The following is a 20,093-nucleotide window of genomic DNA, read 5'->3' on the forward strand; positions in this document are numbered from 1 at the left end:
AATTTATTAAGTTTTAAGTTAGAAGGGAAAGTAGTGGGGCTAAATGCCATTATTTGAAAATGAAAAATGCAGGATGTATTCTAAATCGCTTTTGTTGGACTGTAGATTCTGGTTATGATTTGTCAGTGTCAGAAAGATTTTAAAGGATTTTCTGCATGCTATCTGATTTTGGTTTGGTTTGGGGATTTTTTTCTGTGAGGTTCTATTAGTAGTTTTGATACTGCTTGCTTTATTTTTGGCTTTGAGTGTATAGTTCAGGACATTAATTCTTAGAGAGCCCAACATTCTTTGATTTCTAAGTGAAGAAATCTAGGGAAAGAAATAGGACTCCTTCAGGATATATAAGGAGTCTTCTATGGACTGTATGGGCTCTGTAAAATGCTGATGGTGAAGTGAGGGGGAAGGTTGCTGTTCAGTAATTGAGTGAGCTAACTTGAGCAGAACTGAATGAGGACGAGGAAAAGATAAGTATTTTTAAGGATAAATTAATGCTTCTGGAACTTAGTGGCATCAGTGATTTGTGTTAGGACAAAAAAATACTCATCTGCCCAATTAATGGTTTCCAGTAACACAAGTGAGATTTAACAGTGTACTATTATCCCTTTGTTTTATTGGCTTTCTAAAATCAGTCAGACGTGCATTATAGGTTACCTTAGTAACATGTGTGCTGTGCACAGGTGCAGTCACCAGGCTTACATAGAAGAACAAAACTGGAGCTTGCCAAAGGAATGCAGCAAAATGGTTGTGCAAATGGTTATCTGTAGGTTAATTTATCTTCTCAGTGGCTAGCTGTAGGTCATTCTTGGGCTGGGAAGTAACCAAATGGCCAAGAACTTCATGTCTCGCAGCAGTCTCTCTCAGATACCTACCATGGGGAGAGCCCAAGCTTCCTGGTGCACTAATTTAGTAAGATATCATAGAACCATAGGACAGTTTGGATTGGAAGGGACCTTACAGATCATCTAGTTCCAGCCCCCTTGCCATGGGCAGGGACAGCTTCCACTAGACCAGGTTGCTCAAAGGCCTGTCCAGCCTGACCTTTGAATACTTCCAGGGATGGGGAGTCCACAGCTTCTCTGAACGACATGTTCCAGTGTCTCACCATCCTCATAGTGAAGAATTTCTTCCTAATGTCAAATCTAAATCTTCCCTCTTTCAGTTTAAAACCATTCCCCATGTCCTGTCACTACAGGCCCTTGTAAAATGTCCCGCTCCGGATTTCTCGTAGGCCCTCTTTAGGTACTGGAAGACTGCTACAAGGTCTCCCCTGAGCTTTCTCTTCTCCAGGCTGAAAAAGCCCTGCTTATCCAGCTCCGGGACCCAAACAGGCTATAACACACTTGGTACACTTCCTTTTTTGAAGCATCTCTTTTATGAGAATTAAGTAAAATCTCCAGTACTCCATTGCTAAATGATTGAAACCCATCATTAAGCAATAGCAGAAGATTTTTGTGTTGTAGCTAATGAAAATTTACAAGCAATTTTAAGCAATTTGCGGTTATTTACTAACCAGCTGGCATGTATTTCATGTACTACAGGCTTATTAACTTCATCAGAAGTTTGAGTGTGAATGCAGGACTTTCAGGTGCCAGAGATCTGTTCTATAGCACTTCACTGTTTCTTGGGAGATTCATGGTTCTCTGTCCATGTATGTGTGTAGACACTGCAGAATGATTAAGAAGTATTTTGCATATTCAAATAAAACAGCAATTTTATATTTCTCAGGCATCTTATAATATTCTTTGTCTCCACATTGCCTAGAATTATTTAAAGAAAAATTTGAATCTTTGGTGAATATACATGTGAAAGCTATCTTCAAGCTTGTTTGAAAATAAAATTTAATAATTACACTCCCCTTCTATAGAATTTACTTGAAGCTATGGAAGTGTACAGGAAGAGGGGATGGAGCACATTTTTATACTTTGTCCCCTCTTTTATGCCAATAATACTTTTTTTTTTTTTTCTGTTGCGCTTCTTCCTACCCCACAACCCCTTTCCCTTCCCAAGTTTTCCTTTCTCTTTTCCTCAGTCAGATGATGGTGTCACTGTCTTGCATTCCTTTTGTTTCTCCCTGTCTATAGCTATCTTAATGACTTGGACCGCATAGCAGATACCACCTACCTGCCAACTCAGCAAGATGTGCTCAGAGTTCGAGTCCCAACAACAGGGATCATTGAATATCCATTCGACTTACAAAGTGTCATTTTCAGGTAGTTTATTCTGTTTCTTTTTACATTAGTAAAAAAATGGGCAGCTTTACCAGGTTGGGAAGTTATACTCTGGTAGTGCAGAGGGGGGAGAGAAATGACAGGCCACAGAGTCTGTTCTGTTCACATATGTTTTAGCTGAATACACCGGGCATACACTGCCAAATCGTAGCTCATGAAACCTTTGTATCTCAGAAATCTGAGGGTTTTGAGACCCACAATAATCTAAACACAGAAAACACATCAGACTTCAAAGCAATATATTCTTCTTCAGCAAACTTTCTACCTAGAACAGATTCCATTAAATATCAATTAAAAAAAGACATTTAGAAAAACAAACTGAACTTTGTTTTCAACTAAATTCTTGAATTTTGTCACTGTGTGTGTGCTTGTGTGTTTATCTGTTAAGGTGTTCATGGAGTTGATGTGGATGTTAATTTTGCAGAATGGTGGATGTAGGAGGCCAACGATCAGAAAGAAGAAAATGGATACATTGCTTTGAAAACGTCACATCTATCATGTTCCTAGTAGCTCTTAGTGAATATGACCAAGTGCTTGTGGAGTCAGATAATGAGGTAAGCAAGCATCACCAAAAGCACCAGTTTTAATGAAAAAATAACTTCACTTGTCCAGTCCCAGGTGTTTTCCAAATGCATCTACCAGCAGGCATGCACAACTGCCCTTAATAGAGTGAGAAGCACTACAGGGATGAAGATGGGAGGAGAGGATCAGTCTTCAAATATGGCAGAGCTGATCCACTCTATGGGGGATTCAGAGAAACCTGTCTTTTTTGTGTTGAAGGGGAATACAGCTGAATATAGAGAAATGATCTTAGTGTTGCTATGTAGCAGGGCCACAAAAACAGGCAGTGAAAATGAAGACAAAATTTATAGATTCCTTGCCCTCAGCAGGTTTGTTGGTGACACCAAGCTTTGTGGTTCAGTTGATACGCTGGAGGGAAGGAATGCCATCCAGAGGGACCTGGACACGCTTGTGAGGGGGCCTGATGCCAACCTAATGAAGTTCAACAATGCAAAGTGCAAGGTCCTACACTTGGTTCGGGGCAATCCCCAACACAGCTACAGGTTGGGTGAAGAGATTCAGAGCAGCGCTGCAGAGGACTTGGGGGTGTTGGTTGATAAGAAGCTCAACATGAACCAACTTCAGTGTGGCCTTGCAGCCCAGAAAACAGCCATATCCTGGGCTGCATCACACTGCATGGAGCATGACCAGCAAGTCGAAGGACAAGGTCCTGCTTCTCTGCTCTCATGAGGCGCCACTTGGAGTACTGTATACGTACAGTTCTGGTGTCCTCAACATAGGAAGGAAATGGAACTGTTGGAGAAAGTCCAGAGGATGGCCACAAGGATGATAAGGGGACTGGAGCACCACCCATATGAAGACAGGCTGAGAAAACTGAGGCTGTCCAGTGTGAGGCATTCCTGCCCATGGCTTAGGGGTTGGAAGTAGATGACCTTAAGGTCCTTTCCAACCCCAAATGTTCCATGATTCTATGCTAGAATGGACCCTAAAGCAGTAAACTTCATTCCTTACACTTAAGTCACGGGATGTGTATTGTATTTTCATTTCAAAAAGTAAGAAAGGTAAGAAAGTCAATGAGCTGAGGGGGCAAAGCACACTTGTATCCAGTATTTTGAAGGACGTTTACAGAGTAGAGAAATTATTTAATATTTAGATTTTTTGGCTTTCCTGATGGATAGTGTAAGTTATTCATCAAACTTCTGTGAGTTACTCAAAGGCACAGTCCTATGCAAGTCTTTTAACACATACTTCTAAAAGCTAGGTGAAAAAAACGAAAACATTTGAATATTCTTTATGGCTGCATACATGTTGATATTTCTGTGTAAGAGAATGGTTGAAATAACAAGGCAAAAGCGTGTTCCTGGACATGTATGTTAGGTAACTACTATATATTATATAACTATTCTTAAATTGTTTTGAAAAAGATAGCTTTACACATAAAGCTGTTTTGATTTTTCAAGATTTCACTTCTGAAACACTTCATGGAAGCAAAAGTTGTAAAACTCCTCATTGTCTTGCAGATGGTTCTTCCACATTGCTGCTAAAGTATTAATGTTTCTTACTAATCTTAACAGTGGAAAACTTCTGAACCTTTCTGAACCTTCAGTTTAAAATATATTCATAACTTTAATTCAGACCAGTTCTTGTTTTCAAGTCATACATACGTACCCTAGTAGCACCTTCCAGCAGCCTTAGGCCTGGAGCCAGACTGTCTTAGAGCTAAGCAGCTCATCTGGGCAGCTTAGTTTTGGCTTTCGGCAGGCTGTAGCCAGTCTATCTAGATTCTGTTGGTATTCTAGAGCACTAGTTTATTCCCTTCCTCATAATTCATGTATTTACTGATCCCATATTGCAGTTCTGTCTGAAAATGTTTGTAATGTATGGAGCAGGCTGGAATGGCTTAAGGATTCTGAGTTTTTAAAATAATAGCGAAATTGATTCCTTGGAGTAAGAAATCCTAGATACGCACCTTCAAGCTATGCCTAATACTGCCGTTACTTTGTCTGTGTTGCCCTTTCATATGTTACACTATTATCTAGGATCAATCTTTTCTGTGATCTTGACAACAATATTGGTCAATGGATATCCACAGAAATTATGTCATGAAAATAATTTTTCCATCTTCTTGCTTTTGCCTTGCATTTATCAGTCCACTGGCTTTCACTGCCTTACCACATGTAACCCTTGGTCTGCTTTAAGACCTGTATTATCTAACCTGATATGTTAACCAGGTTTAATTTTTTTTTTTTGTGCCAGTCTTGACCAGTCATTTTTAAAATAGTCAAATACTTTTACATGTGTCACTGCTCTCATTCTGAACAGAAAGAGTTCCCCTGCTCCGTTGCTGCTGTGTAACGTGCAGTGGTGTAGCAGCCAAAGTTGTGTGAAGACTGCTGCTTGCACTGTTGAGAATCCTGCTGCTATGACTTTATGCTCTCTCATTCTGTGTTCAGCATCTGTTGTCTCACAGATTTATACCGTGTTTATAAACTTTCAAAGCAGTGGCTGTTACTTAGGATTAAAGTGCAGCTGTGATCCCCATTAAGTCTTGTAGGTTTCTGAGGCATAGAATAGCAGGTTCATTTGCCAGTAGCAGATGTTTGCATGGCAATAGCAGTGGGAAAACATAACATTTGTATTTTGAGATATGAACAGGACCAGTAGATCTGGAAGTGATTCAAGCAATGGTTCTGAAGGCCATTGGACAAACCTTGCAGCAATTCAGGTGGTACTCAGACAAGTGGAACAGGAGGGATGGAAGGTAGAAGGGACAATGTGACTGGTGGAGTCCCTTTTGGAAGTGGTGTAGGCTAAATAATCTGGAAAGAAAGTTGTTCTTAAACAAACACTTGTCCAAAACATTACCACCAAGGAATCATAAAAACTGTCTAGTAACTAAATTGTCTATAAATACAATGCCCCTCAGTAAAATCATGTTTAGCTTGGTGTTCATAGATCATAACGGCTGAAAAATGATAGCTACATATGAGTGTAGTAGAATTGGTTGCTTAGAGGCATAGGATCTCCATCCTAGAGACAGATGTACAAATCTTGAGTAGACATGGCCATGAGCAACTAGATCTAATAACAAAGTTAGTGCTGCTGGGAGCAGGGTGTTGGACCAGATGACTTCCACAGGTCCTTTCCACTATAAATTCTCTCTAAGTAGAAAAATAATTGTTTGACAAATAAAAGATTTGTTTGTTTGTTTCTTTGGGGAACATTCTTGTGGTAATGTCATAAGCTTTAAACCCCTGAAGAATCAAGCTTTATTTGATGTTGGATATCTGAATTAGTGTAGTTACTTCCACAGTCTTTAATTTACACTGAAGAACTGTCTTGTGATTTTATCATAACATTTGCATGAAGTCAAAACAGGCGGTTTAGAAAATTACGGCTCAGTACCTCAGCTGTAACTGCAGATCAAAACTGTGAAGGAACTTTGTAGAGTGGTTTTCTGTGACAATTCAGTGCTTCAAGCACTGAATAAAGGCACTGTGCAAGGAGGCCAGTTCTTCTAATTGGTGGAAATTTGTTATATTCTTAGGATGTTCCAAGTAGAAAGGATCAATGCTGCTTGGTTAAAATAGTTCAATAAAACCTACGATAAGTATTTTTACTGTGTTTGCATTTGTGTGTGTATGTAGGTTAATTAATGTAGGCATACAAACTCATGTTTTGAGTATGGATAAAATGCATCTGCAGAATTGATAGATGGAACTTCTGTACCATTCATCAGTGCCATCTGTTAATGGGTGATACATTGGTACAGTGCTCCAATCACACTTCCTTTTGATGTGGGACAAAAATAAGAAAGGAGGCAATTATCTCAAGCATGTATTCTACTTTTTCACTGGAACTATCTTGCTGTTCACATCTGGGCATGCTTCCACTTCTCTTACAGCATTTTGTGTTCCTTATTCACAGCTTAGTCCTATGTGGCTTAGCATGAGGACTGAAAGAAAACAATGAGATCAGAGCAGTTTCTGTTTTTATGCATCATGAGTAAATGTAATACTTTAGTAGTCTGGTTTTTTTTCATCAACATTCAGCAATCCAGAGCAATTGAGCATAGGTCAGTGGCATAATATGAATTCTCAGATAGAACTGAAGTCCTCAAATCGTCTTCAGAGTTATTTAACAATGTTATTTCCATGGGAAATAAAATCTCCAGAACTCACTGTTTATTTCGAAACTAGAGAAAATAACGCATTAACCACCTGTGCCAAACCTTGTTCCTGTATGTATGGTATCTGCTCATACCTGTTCACACATACATGCATATGTATTTCCTTTTTGGTTTGTGGATAAAGAACCTTTTGAATGTAAAGTATCAGTACTGGGAAGTATTTGTATAAGGAAGAGTCAGAGCCTCTCTGTCTTTTCTTTAAGTGGGTGGTTCATAATGGAAATGGGAGGTTGAATGATTGTGAACATGGTTGCAGAGGCTGCCAGAAACACTGCTGGTAAATGTTGCTGTTGGCAGCAATTGCTGGCAAAGATAACTGCTTCTATTTTTTTATTTTTCTTTTTTTCCAGTGATCAGTGAAAAGGACTTTTTTCAATGTCAATTTTAAAATACTTTCAACTTTTCTTTTTTATCTGTACATATTCATGAAAAACTTGATTATTCTGGCATTCATGTTCATTCATAAAAATTAACAGCTTTTATTAATTTATTTATTGAAAGAATATTTTACAGCAATGTTTGACCGTGTTTCTGGAGCGACTTTTTAGGCCACTTTTTTTGGACAGTGATTTTGTGCTTTGAAGGTTGTTGAACATGTTGCTTTGATGGATTATTCCCAAGTTCTGTGTTTGAAGTTGTCTCTTACTGTGTTTGAGTTACTCATCAAAATATTTGTACAACCACTGCAGATTTTTTTCTTTGATAGTAGTCTTAAATAGATTTTTCTTAGGCTAGTTATATAGTTACTATATATATATAGTTTCAAGATTATACTTTGTACCAGTGGCAAAAATCTGAAGCATTTCCAATATTGTTACTGTACCTACTTTTTTACATAATGGAGGACTCGGTACTTACCTCCTACTTTCGGATTTCCTGTTATTTCCCAGCTTTTGTGTAGCAGCTCTGTTAAATTGATAGCCAAGGAATACACTGTAGGTTTCTCTGCGCAGCTAGACTGCTGGAAGTCTTATTTAGAGAACAGAGACATTCCTAATTAATACAGACTTTTGCACAAAAACCATCCACATGCACAAGATTTTGTCAGGTAAAGTACTAGAGTCCATTACTGTGATACTAAACAAATTCCAAAGTATTAACCTCTGCTTTTTTTCCTAAAGCTTTCTTGCTTCAGTACATCCTCTTCTAGAATTATCATCTCTGAAAGCCCTCTCACTCAAATATTTGTTAACAGCATAAATGTAGTCAGGTACATAGTGCAAATTATTGACTAAAAATTGCTTTTTGTTTGCCTCCTCACTGCCTTCCCTCACATCATTTTAAAATTCAGTCCCTCAAAGTCTGTGAAATCCCAATATTGTTAACAGACACTATTTAAGTTACTAACAAGTTTTAAGACAAAAGTTAAATACATTTTTCATTTTATATGTAAGTTATAATATGCCCACTAGATGCCACTCTAGACAATTATAAAGACAGTAATGGGTGAATCTCCACTACTTCTTCTGTATTGTTTCAGATTAATGTTGTACTGGGTCTTTTCTGTTAAAGCACTGTGTTAGCTTTCCCGTCACGGGGTACCAAATGATGCAGCTTTTAAATGCTATTTTACAGCTTTTCAGGTATTTTCCATAATTTGCAAACTTAGCATCAAGCAGTTATAAATTATTATTTCTTTAATTGTGGGAGTTACTGCATATTTTTTTTCCGAGCAACAGATAGCAAAGGGACTACCTAAATGCAAACTAGAAATCCGTGATTTTAACATGAAAACTGGAAGTATGTGATTAAAAAGAAGAAAAAGGTAGAAAGAAGTATACTCTTTTTTTTAAATGAGGAAGAGTTTGCATTTGGATATAAAATGTGACAAAAGGTGGGTTTTCTGTCTAGTTGTATTTATGGCAGTTTGTGTGGAGAATGGGAGAATTTTATGCTGGCATCTCTATGTCATAAGGAGGAAAATGGAGTAATGGCTGGTAACACCAGTATGCAATTTAGGACTGACTGCAGACAAGCAGAGTAGGGAAGTTTCTTAGGCAAGCAGATTTTGAAGGATGGTGAAAGCAATGATCCTGTACTCATTTTCCTTCTGCCAGCTGCCTGCAAAGTCAGGGGTGCCGTGGTGAGCTTGTTGCTGCTGTCAGAAGGGAGTTGCTGAGAAGGTTGGCATCACTTCTGAGAACGGCTGTCAGCTACTTAAGAGTGCCTTGAGCCAGCTCCAGCTGTACATTTCTGTACATTAGTAATTCACAAGTTTCTTTTTCCAGCCTTTGCCATTGAAGTTTAAATAAGATTTTCCTGGAAGCAATTTGGTGAAGTAGAGCTGGTGCATAAAATCAGAGCGAGTGCTTGAACAAACTGTTAAATACTGCCTGCTCCCCACTGTTCTTGTCCTCTCTTCTAAGAGCCGCACTGTCTTGCTTGGTTTGGCAAAGTTTTCTTCACATTACATCTGACAGAAGGTCAGATCCCCAGTGCTGAACTTTTTCTATACTCCTTGTCATCCTGTCCCTATCCAGTAAAAACACTGTAATGTGAAACTGTTTCATACATAAGAGTGCATCATATTAAAGGCAAGGGTCAAATAGAATCATAGAATAGTTAGGGTTGGAAAGGACCTTAAGATCATCTAGTTCCAACCCCCCTGCCATGGGCAGGGACTCCTCACACTAAATCATCTCACCCAAGCTTCTGTCAAACCTGGCCTTGAACACTGCCAGGGATGGAGCATTCACAACTTCCCTGGGCAACCCATTCCAGTGCCTCAGCACCCTAACAGGAAAGAACTTCTTCCTTATATCCAATTTAAATTTGCTGTGTTTAAGTTTGAACCTGTCACCCCTTGTCCTATCACTACAGTCCCTAATGAAGAGTCCATCCCCAGCATCCCTATAGGCCCCCTTCAGATACTGGAAGGCTGCTAAGAGGTCTCCATGCAGCCTTCTCTTCTCCAGGCTGAACAGCCCCAGCTTTCTCAGCCTGTCTTCATAAAGGAGGTGCTCCAGTCCCCTGATCATCCTCATGGCCCTCCTCTGGACTTGTTCCAACACTTCCATGTTCTTTTGATGTTGAGGACACCAGAACTGCACACAATACCCCAAGTGAGGTCTCATGAGAGCAGAATAAAGGGGCAGGATCATCTCCTTTGACCTGCTGGTCACGCTCCTTTTCATGCGGCCCAGGATATGGTTGGCTTTCTGTGCTGCGAGTGCACACTGAAGCTGGCTCACGTTCATTTTCTCATCAACCAACACCCTCAAGTCCTTCTCCGCAGGGCTGCTCTGAATCTTTTCTCTGCCCAACCTGTATCTGTGCCTGGGACTGCTGCAACCCAGGTGTAGGACCTTGCACTTGGCATGGTTAAACTTCATACAGTTGGCATCAGCCCATCTCACAAGTGTGTCAAGGTCCCTCTGGATGGCATTCCTTCCCTGCAGCATATCAACCGAACCACACAGCTTGGTGTCATTGGCAAACTTGCTGAGGGCGCACTCAATCCCACTGTCCATGTCAGCGACAAAGATGTTGAACAAGACCGGTCCCAACACCAATCCCTGAGGAACACCACTCGTTACTGGTCTCCAGCTGGACAGAGCTGTTGACTACAACTGCTTGCATGCAGCCATCCAGCCAGTTCTTTATCCACTGATTGTACTTGGTACTTGATCAGTATCTTTAGGAAGCTTTGAAAGACACTTGTTAAATATACAAATTATATGAAATTTGTATTGAATCCCTTGAATTAACTGATCTGATCTTTTAAAATTTAGATTTAAAATTAAAATCTTATTATCTCTGTCTTCTCTGAATTGAACACTCTGAAGTGGAGTGTTGCAATGTGACATATGTTCAGAGGAGATAAACAATGATACCCTAAGTCTTTTTTCCATGCTTCTGTTACACGGACAGAACATAGCATTCTGTGTGTAGGTTTTTTTTTTTCCTTGAGAAGGATCATGAAAATTCATAGACCTGTCAGTTACGGGTTTTAAGGAGAGTAACCTTTTATTTAACTGATTTAGACAGCTTGCCATCTTTTGCCAGCTCCTTAGAAAACGTGATTTCAGCCTTCTTGATGTCTCAATCCCTGCTGTTCGCTTCATTCTGCAAATGGAGGTGCATAAGGGCCGTTCTGTGGTGGTTCCACTCTGAGATAATCCCTGTGCCAAGGTAGTGTTCCTCAGAGCTACCATTTGGTGCACAGACCTTACTGTCTTACATTCCCAATAGTCTCATCTGATACAACAATACAGGACAAGATCCTTATACCATAAGAAGTAATTCTACTTCAGTGGGCTCTGGCAATATAATATTCATTTTTTATAATTTCACACAAGTCTCTGAATTTCAGTTAATTTTGTTTATTACTGGCTAATATAATACAAAATCAGCAAGGGCAACAGTCTGTTGCTTCTTCAAAGCCTGTTCTCTTAGAATCAGGAATAGACTCAGACTTAGCCTGGGTCTTTCTGGAAGTACAGTTAACTGGATGACACTTGGATGCAAGTGGCTTCTGTATGAAATTATACTAAACAATACAATGAAGTGAATGAGGGTGAAATAATCTGGTAGTGTTTTATTGACTTACTGACATCCTGAACTATGTATTTTTTCTGAAGCAGGTGAGTTTCTTTCAGTTAGACTGCATATACTGGCCACTTTGGAAAATTCCTGAAGGTTGTAATTATTTCTTTTGATATAACATTAATTTTTTTCTGCTCTTTTATACTGCCTTCTTAACAGTATCCTTTTTTGGCATCCCAGACTGATTTTTAATTACTTGACCTATTCTTTGAAGTCATGAAAACCTGCTTCATCTCATCTGAGTGGAATCCTTAGGAGATCTGTCAGCAAGGAGAGGTTTAAGTCAGATTCCTCAATTCAAGTTTCAAAGGACTTGAGAGACATTTATAAATTTGTAAAAAAGTTACTCTCTGGAATGCAATTCATATTATACAGAATTCATCATTAGTATATAATGCAAGCATACTCTTCTTACATTGGAGACACAATATTTTTTTCTTCATTTTTGTAGGTCTCCTGGTATTTTTATGGTACGCAGTACTTAATTTTTTATCTGATGGCATGGCAGAAATTTTAAGCATGTATCACTGTCGCTTTAGTCTGCATGCTTTTTCTGCTTTGACTTGTTGGTATACCTTTAAAATAGAAAATGAAAATGTATTCTGGGTTCAGTAGCAATGTTGGGATGACAGTTTTCTTGAGCTTTCCTAGAGGAAGGGTCATAAATGTGTCCAAACAGATTTGTCTTCGCAATTCTGTGTTACATATGTGGGAAAAAAAACAACCCAACAGAGTTATAGATGAAAATAAGACTGTTGTATTGAGGTTTTTTGTGAAAAACAGGAACATTTACTTCAGATAAATAATTTCTTTGTGTTTCTTTGTGTTTGGTGTGCACTTTGCTTACTGCAAGGTTTTCGTTAGCTTACAAATTTACTGTGAAAGAATGCTGCTATTGCTTTTCTACCTTTTAAGTGTCACATTAGAAGAAACCAAGCGTTAATTAGTTTAGGTAATTAGGTAAATATAATCTAAACAGTAGTTGTAAGTTTACATTGCCTTTTGCATCAAGCTGAGAAAGTGAAAGCTATCCTGTCTAGTTCCCATTTCTATTCTGTAATGCCTTGTTTAGAGAAAGAAGTTTATCTGGAATGTTGAGAAGAAAATAGTCTGATTAACAGTTAGACTCAGGACTTAGGTTTTATGCTCAGCTTTCTTGACATTTTGGTTTTTCTCTTTTCTGAATGAAATCCTGGCACCATTGAAAATCAATGTGAGTTATTGCTCACTGCAAGAAAGCAAAGGTATTACTCCTTTGCATTAGTTTCTCAAATCTATCAATATATTTGGACACCCCATACCAGATAATCTTCTGCTACAAAACAGTTATTTTTTTGTTTGGTTTTTATTTGTTTTTTTGTTTGTTTGTTTTGTTTGTTGGTTTCTTTCGGGATTGTTTTTTGGTTTTGGATTTTGTTTTGGGTGGTTGGTTTTTTTGTTATTTTTGTTTGGTTTGAAGTTCCTGTTCACGTTCATGTTGGTCTCTTTAAAATGCAAATCAGTGCAAGTAAAGATTTACTTACAGTTATCTATGATTCTGTGATCCACCTTCTGCTGTTCTCTGGAGCACAGTTTGGTGGTGAAGCAGTATTTTTAAGGGGGCTGCAGCTTTAAATAAAAAGAGTAAGGTAATTCCTTTGTTTTGAGCTCCATCTGTTCTCTGCACTAACAACATCATGTTAGCGTAACAGTTCCTCAGAACTGTTACCAAATTCTAATTTAATTTTACAGCGACAGAAAAATGTTGCAAATAGAACTGTAGCTTCACTTAACATTTCAGCTATAATGCAAAGTATTTTCAGGAGCAGTTAAGTAATTAAAGGCTAACCCAATGATAGAAAAAAAATAGCAATTCACAGATTAAGATTTTGCTGTTGACAAACAGTTCTCAGGTTCCAAATTTACTTGCAGCTATTTTAAAGCTGATCTGATCATAGCTGTGCATACTGAGACTTTACAAATACACCTGTTATAGCTTTCATGTACATAGCCTGTGTTTTAAAGAACACTTACACTTGAGCAGTTGAATTTGCAAAAACATGCCTGCATATTTAATTAACTTCTTGCCTTTTAATTGTAATTTAATTATGTGAACCTTACATACTGGTAGGAAGATGCAAAACATGAAATGGATAAATTTACCAAATAAAGTGAAATTGCATTATTTTTTAAAAAAGCATTTTCATGTCCACCAAAATTTCACTCTCTTTTCTATTCCAGAATCGAATGGAAGAAAGCAAAGCACTCTTTAGGACAATTATCACATATCCATGGTTCCAGAACTCTTCAGTCATTCTGTTCTTAAATAAAAAAGATCTCTTAGAGGAGAAAATTATGTATTCCCACCTAGTTGATTATTTTCCAGAGTATGATGGTAAGTATAAAGACATCAGAGCTCATGTTCTATTTGCACTGCAGTAATGAGAATTGTAATAGCCTTGTCCAAATGCTAGACACATAGATAATTTAATATATTTTACACCTAAAAAAAAACCAACTGCTTTGCAATTTTTAATAATCTACATTTTAAAAATGTGATTGAACTTTTGTGGGATTTTACAGATTATTTTATAGATTGCTAGGATTTCATTTTAAAAATTGAGGTGAAGGTTTAGACTGAAGTATAAAAGCTAAAAAAAGAAAAAAAATTCCATGTGCCACTCAGAAAAACCAGTACCACTCCTTCCAACCTTTTATTGTACCTCTTTGTTTCCTGTATTTCAGTTTTTCATTATTTATGTGAAGCTTAATATGCTTGTCTGTAAAAAGTTATGTGGATTGTACAGCAGTTTCTACTAAACCTGTACTTCAAGAAAGTTTTCCTGTGGTAAAAACCTAACTATTGTGAGGTAACTGAGTGGTAGCCTTGGTAACAGAGAAAAATCAAACTGATATAATTAAGGGTCTAAAGAACTAAATTCTCCTATTTAAAAATAAATAAATGAATGTCTTCTGTCCCACCAAAGAGTGAATAGCGTATTTCAAAGCTGAATAAAAGAGTAAATCTCTTACGTTCAAATATGGAAAGTATTCCTGTTAAGGGGAAGTGAGGGTGAACAGTCTGCAGATCACAACCACTGCAGTCTAAATTCAACATTGACTCATTCAATTTTTTTCTGAATTCCTGAGGTATTAAATGTACTTTCAAACCTGAGTTTTCCATTCTTGAACTTCAGACAAACACAAATTTAAATTACATGATAGTCAGCAGAGATCTGTTTAGATAAGTAAGTTTGGATATAGTCTTTGAGAGAGGGCTGAGTCTAGCTACTATGAAGCTGAAAATTGTAGGAGGTTGTTTAAAATAGTAAGTGATTTACTTTGAAGAAATCAGTATCTTTGAAAGTCTTAAGAGTTTCCTTCACAAATATTGCAAATTTAGTCATGGTAGTGTGAGACTTACCATTGCTGCTCTTTCTATAGAGCTGGGTGACCAAGCCAAAGGCTAGAGTCTGTTGTGTGTTAGAAGCTGTAGAAGCATTGAACAGTCTCCTGGAGAGCTTATGATCTGTTTACATCCCCAAATCTCAGGAAATATGTTATCTGTATATGTGTATGTATGTTCATATGTGTGTATATGTGTCCATGTGCATACCTCTACATGCATTTGCAGCACACCAGAAAGTACATGATTTCTCTTCTGTGCATTCCCTACATAGATTTTATAGTTACGCAATTTGGAATGTTAGCAGTTGTAATCTTGAAGTATTAGAGATAGGTTATCATGCAGTTGAAAACTATGTGGGCATGTGCTAACCCTCAGAGTACAGATTCCATAAGCACTGAAGGACAGAGCTACCTACAAAGGTTGAGTGCGGGTATATTACCAGGACTAAGGAAGAGAACAGGAGGAAGCAGCACAGAAAACATGCATGTTCTGTAGAAACACAACTTCCAGAAATAGGAGAGCAAGGGCATAATGGCCTTTGGAAGTAGTTTGGAATAACAGAACATAATTCAACAGCTTGTGTCTTATGTTCTTGCTTTTGCACTGCTCTTTTGGCTGTGAATGTAAATGAATCCTGACTGTTCCAGGCTGGAAGTCATTACTTTACCTTCTCTCTTCTGTAAAGCTGAACATGTGGTTTAGCCTCTGTCCTTCTGAGAATTACAACCTTAATTTAGATCTGATAGGATTATTATCATACATAATTTAGATAACAAGTGATTTGTTAGAACATGAGCCTTTTGCAATCAAACAGCTTCAGCTGGAGAGCATGTGTATTTTGTTATCACTAAAATAAATTCTGATGGTAACAGTGTCAGAACAGTTCAGGATCTAACTTCATTACACTACCTATTAAAATACTTATAAAACTAGTAAGTGTTACCATGCTAAAATAACTGAATTATAATTTAAATATAGTTCATGTAGACTGAACATTTACCAATTCTGTTAACATTTTTTAAAAGATTTACTAGTGTAGCTAATTTCTCTGTTTTCATTCTGAGCAGTTTTAAGTTGCCTGTTTTAAGTGTTATCAAAGAAAGAGGATAGTCATCAGCAAAAGAGCACCTTTGACATGATAGCTCTAACTTGATAGAATTTATGAAATTTCCTTCCATCTTTATTTTCCATAGTTCCTACCAGGAAGAAAGCAGCTAGTGTATGATGATTAGCCCTCTTACATGAGGACTATAGACTGAGTCTTCCTTGTTTTGTGTTAAAAGAGGTTCAAGTACTGAACTGTCTTTAAGAAAAGTGACTTTCTCTTCCTAATTATCAGGACCACAGCGGGATGCACAAGCGGCACGAGAGTTCATCCTGAAGATGTTTGTAGACCTGAACCCAGACAGTGACAAAATTATATACTCCCACTTCACATGTGCTACAGACACAGAGAATATCCGCTTTGTCTTTGCTGCTGTCAAGGACACAATCCTACAGTTAAACCTGAAGGAGTACAACCTGGTCTAACTGTGTCTAGGAGGCCCTCAGAAACTACATTTGTGTGATTGAAGATATACAAGAGGGACTGTATTATCTGTGAAAACAATTTGCATAATACTAATTTATTGCTGGCCTGGACTCTGTGAATGTCCACAGAGTTTGTAGTTAATATTATGATTTTAATTTAAACTATATGGAGGAAAAACAAAAGATGCTGAAGTACATTCATAGCACATTCCTCATTTTTTAGGCAAAACCTTGTGACTCAATGTGTTTTAAATTCTCAGTCATACATTACAAAGAATAGCAGGTTTTGCTAATGAAGCAAAATCAAGCTGGTTTCCTCTTTCCCTGACCCTTTCTCTCTCCCTCTTTCCTCTCCCTCTTATCTTTTACAAGGTACAGTGGCCTTTTTTTTCCCCTGCATTCCTGGGTGGAATGTTTTCTGTTGAATTATTTGGTCAGGAAAATACTATCATATGAATTGAAATCATCAGTCATTCTAATTTTATAGTATGTACTTATCTGAAGGATCAAAAGTATTGATACTGTGATTTTTAAATTCTTGACAGGGGTGTCTTAATTCTGTCTTCAGTTTTGGGACTAGAATATTTGAATTGCAAAATAGAATTACAGTTATATAAGATACTAAATTTAACCATATTTTCACAATTCAGAAAGATGCATAGAAGACAGTCATGACATAATTAAGACACACCTGGGATGTATATGTGTAGTTTGTTAGAATCCTTTTGTTTGCCATGTGCCATTTCTTTTTCTTCTTTGATTCATAAATGCCAAATAGAAATGTCATAGACACTACATCTTCCCCAGTGGCTACAGCCTGAAACAGTGGGGTGGTTTGGTTTTTTTTTTCAGTTGTGCAGGATTTTTTCTTAAGTTAGAGCTTTTTTAAGTGTTCTTTTTCCACAATAGAAAAATTATTTTTATTGTATAATATTAATGTTGCCAAATCTGGCTTTTTATAAAAACAATACGCCAAACTGATGGGTTGGGAACTGACCTGATTGAGTCAACTGCCAAATGATAAACAAACATAGTTTCAGCTCTCATGTTCCCTTTTTTATAAATTGTTCTATTTTCTAATGCCAAAACCAACAGTGTGAGTGAATATGCTACAAGGTGCACCATGCACATGCGTGTGGTCTACTAATTTAAAGACAGTTTAAATCCTTATGCCAGGTATGGCATGAGATTGCTTTATTTAATAATATCAAGGCACCTTTAGCTGTATAACAAGAAATCACTGATGAGAAATCACATTCAGGAACCTTTCTCGATAAGGTTGCGTGTTCACTAACTGATTTACAGACATTTAATAGGCTTTCATGCAAAATAGCCTCTCTCAACATTCTTTAGAAAAGATTTATTAATGTAAATGAAACAAAATCATTCTTGAAATTTAAATGTGCAATTTTCTTAACAACAAAAAATGCAGCACACAGTGATGATCCTTTATTCTGCAGCTTAAATTGAAAGGTGTTTTTTGACCAGGTGCACGATTGCTAGCAAGCAATAGAAAACTCAAAGCTCAGACATATAATTGGGTTGATTATCTGAAATGACAAGTAGCACTAGAGTGCACTTGACACAGAAGTTGCTGCCTCATAGCAGCAGATGGGAGGTGGAAAAAAGAATGGCTTATTAATCACTGAAGTTGAACAATAAATACTAATAAGACCTTTTTTAATCCTTAATCCTCCCAAATCTAAACCAACAATAATAAGAACAGTTGTTATTTTTTGCTCCCTCTTAAAACACCTTGTAATTTAAAACTGGTTGTAGGTATAGTGCAATTATGAATGTTATAATCATTGTACATACATCTATATATATATATGGTGGCATCCATATTGGCTTTGTAATCATTAATTTTTGCAAATTGAATGTGCTGTATTGATATGTATCTATGTAATTGTATGTCTTATAGCTAATTCACATTTTAAATAATGTTATTTTATTTACTTTTTTAAGAGAGAAGAATGTAAATTTTGTCAGTTTATTTCTGACTAGGGATTTGTTGTTGTTTTTATTTACAAAAAAAAAAAGTTACTGTAGTAGAGAGCGGTACTAGCATCGTGCTGTATAAAATCATTTGCACATTCCTGAGTAGAACTAAATTGGAGACACCAAGTCAGAGGCCAATTGCATTCAGAATAATGCTTAAATCTTGTCAGGGCTTTATATAGATGTAGAAACCAGTCTTACTAGAACTCATGTTGTTATGTCTAGGATTGGAGCATAAGCTTTTTTAGATATAAATTTAATTTATATTTGTCAGATTCACATTAGGTTACTTTTACTTTTCTAATCAGCTTTATTAGAAAAGTAAATTTAGAGATATTTCAAAATCATTGTACAGCAGTACTAATGAGTGTATGCTGTTACCCTAAAAATATCATGAAAAAATACAAAACATCAACAATCAGTCTTCTCAGAAACTGCAGAAAACTTAAATACAACAACAACATCCAGAAAGTCACTATTTTTAATGATTTTAATGAGTTAAAGCATTTTACTTAATAAAGCTAAAGCAGTTATATCTAGGTTATAAAAAATGACACTGACATTCTGAATAGGGGATCAAAGCAGTGACTCTACATATACAGCATAACAAAATTGGTCCTGATCTTACTATAAATGCAGCAGAGTTTCTGTTTGCACAGTTCCACTGTTGATAGTACCCCTTCTTTTAATTTAGGAATACATTGTCCATACTGGGATTAGTGCTATAAATGGAACTGTAGCCAAAAAAGGAAAAAACAAACAAAAAAAACAACACCCCCCCCACACACAGAGAACACCCAACCCAGACAAACAAAAAAACCCCAAACGGTGGTGTCTTACTAAGGTTTGGGTTTGTTTGGGGATTTTAGTTTTTGTTTTGTTATGGGATATTGGGTGAGGGAGAAGGAAATGTGGTTCTATGTTTTGTATAAAAACAAAACAGAGGTTTACTCATGCTTTATAGTTACATTATGATTGCATAAGTTTTTAAGAGTGTGTGCCACTGGGCTACTTATGGTATGGTTTAGATAAGTCAAATTTGTAGCAATGTTTAGATCATTTGAGCATGTTCCGGAAGAAAAAAAAAAAAAAAACACAAAAAAAAAAAATAGGCAAGCTTTACATAAATCACCTAACACAGCATTGCAGTGTGACAGTTTACAAAAACATTTCCTTTTTAAATGATGCAGCTGTTCCCACCTGCAGTGTATTCAGTTGTGGTAGTGGTGCTGTTGTTTTAATCGGTGGTTTCTACTATGCCTTACAGTGCTTGAGTCCAGAAGTTTGTGCCTCTAATACGAAGCTAAGGCAGAAATACCGAGACAGAAACCCTTTTAACTTTGCCAAAATTAAGTGATTTCTTTGAATGTCATATATGGGGGAGAAGGAAAACGTCTTGGGAACCTGTGTATTCTAGATGTTCACTAGCACAAGAAAGCTGTAATACGTGTTTTACAGAAACTTTAAACTTGCCTTTTTCACAAATTAACTGGCACTGTCCTTGCATATATAGGATGATGCAGCTATAAGGGCAGTTTGCTTTTTATAATTCAGACTCTTTTGATTGTCAAGGTGTATGGACTGTAGTTTTTAATCATACTGCCACATGATTATGAGTCACTTTTTAAAGTTTGAAAGTGGAGAAGAGACTCTTTATGCTGGATATCAGTCAGAACTGACTGCATGATTT

At 37.1% G+C, this 20,093-nt stretch overlaps 1 protein-coding gene across 1 annotated transcript in view; it reads left to right on the forward strand.

Annotated features, from left to right (window-relative positions):
• LOC130595432 (guanine nucleotide-binding protein G(q) subunit alpha) overlaps positions 1 to 17,253 on the forward strand; it is a 119,177-nt gene extending 101,924 nt beyond the window's left edge. The window contains exons 4-7 of the mRNA XM_057402134.1: positions 2,082 to 2,210; positions 2,653 to 2,782; positions 13,705 to 13,858; positions 16,212 to 17,253. Of these exons, the coding sequence (XP_057258117.1) occupies positions 2,082 to 2,210; positions 2,653 to 2,782; positions 13,705 to 13,858; positions 16,212 to 16,402 (604 nt within the window). The 3' untranslated portion in view covers positions 16,403 to 17,253. The remainder of the gene's footprint in view (positions 1 to 2,081; positions 2,211 to 2,652; positions 2,783 to 13,704; positions 13,859 to 16,211) is intronic.
• Positions 17,254 to 20,093: the final 2,840 nt, after the last annotated feature.

Source organism: Pezoporus wallicus, unplaced genomic scaffold (assembly GCF_028554395.1).
Source record: "Pezoporus wallicus isolate ANWC-B61680 ecotype Strahan unplaced genomic scaffold, APGP_CSIRO_Pwel_v1 contig_6275, whole genome shotgun sequence".
Lineage (NCBI taxonomy): Eukaryota > Metazoa > Chordata > Aves > Psittaciformes > Psittacidae > Pezoporus > Pezoporus wallicus.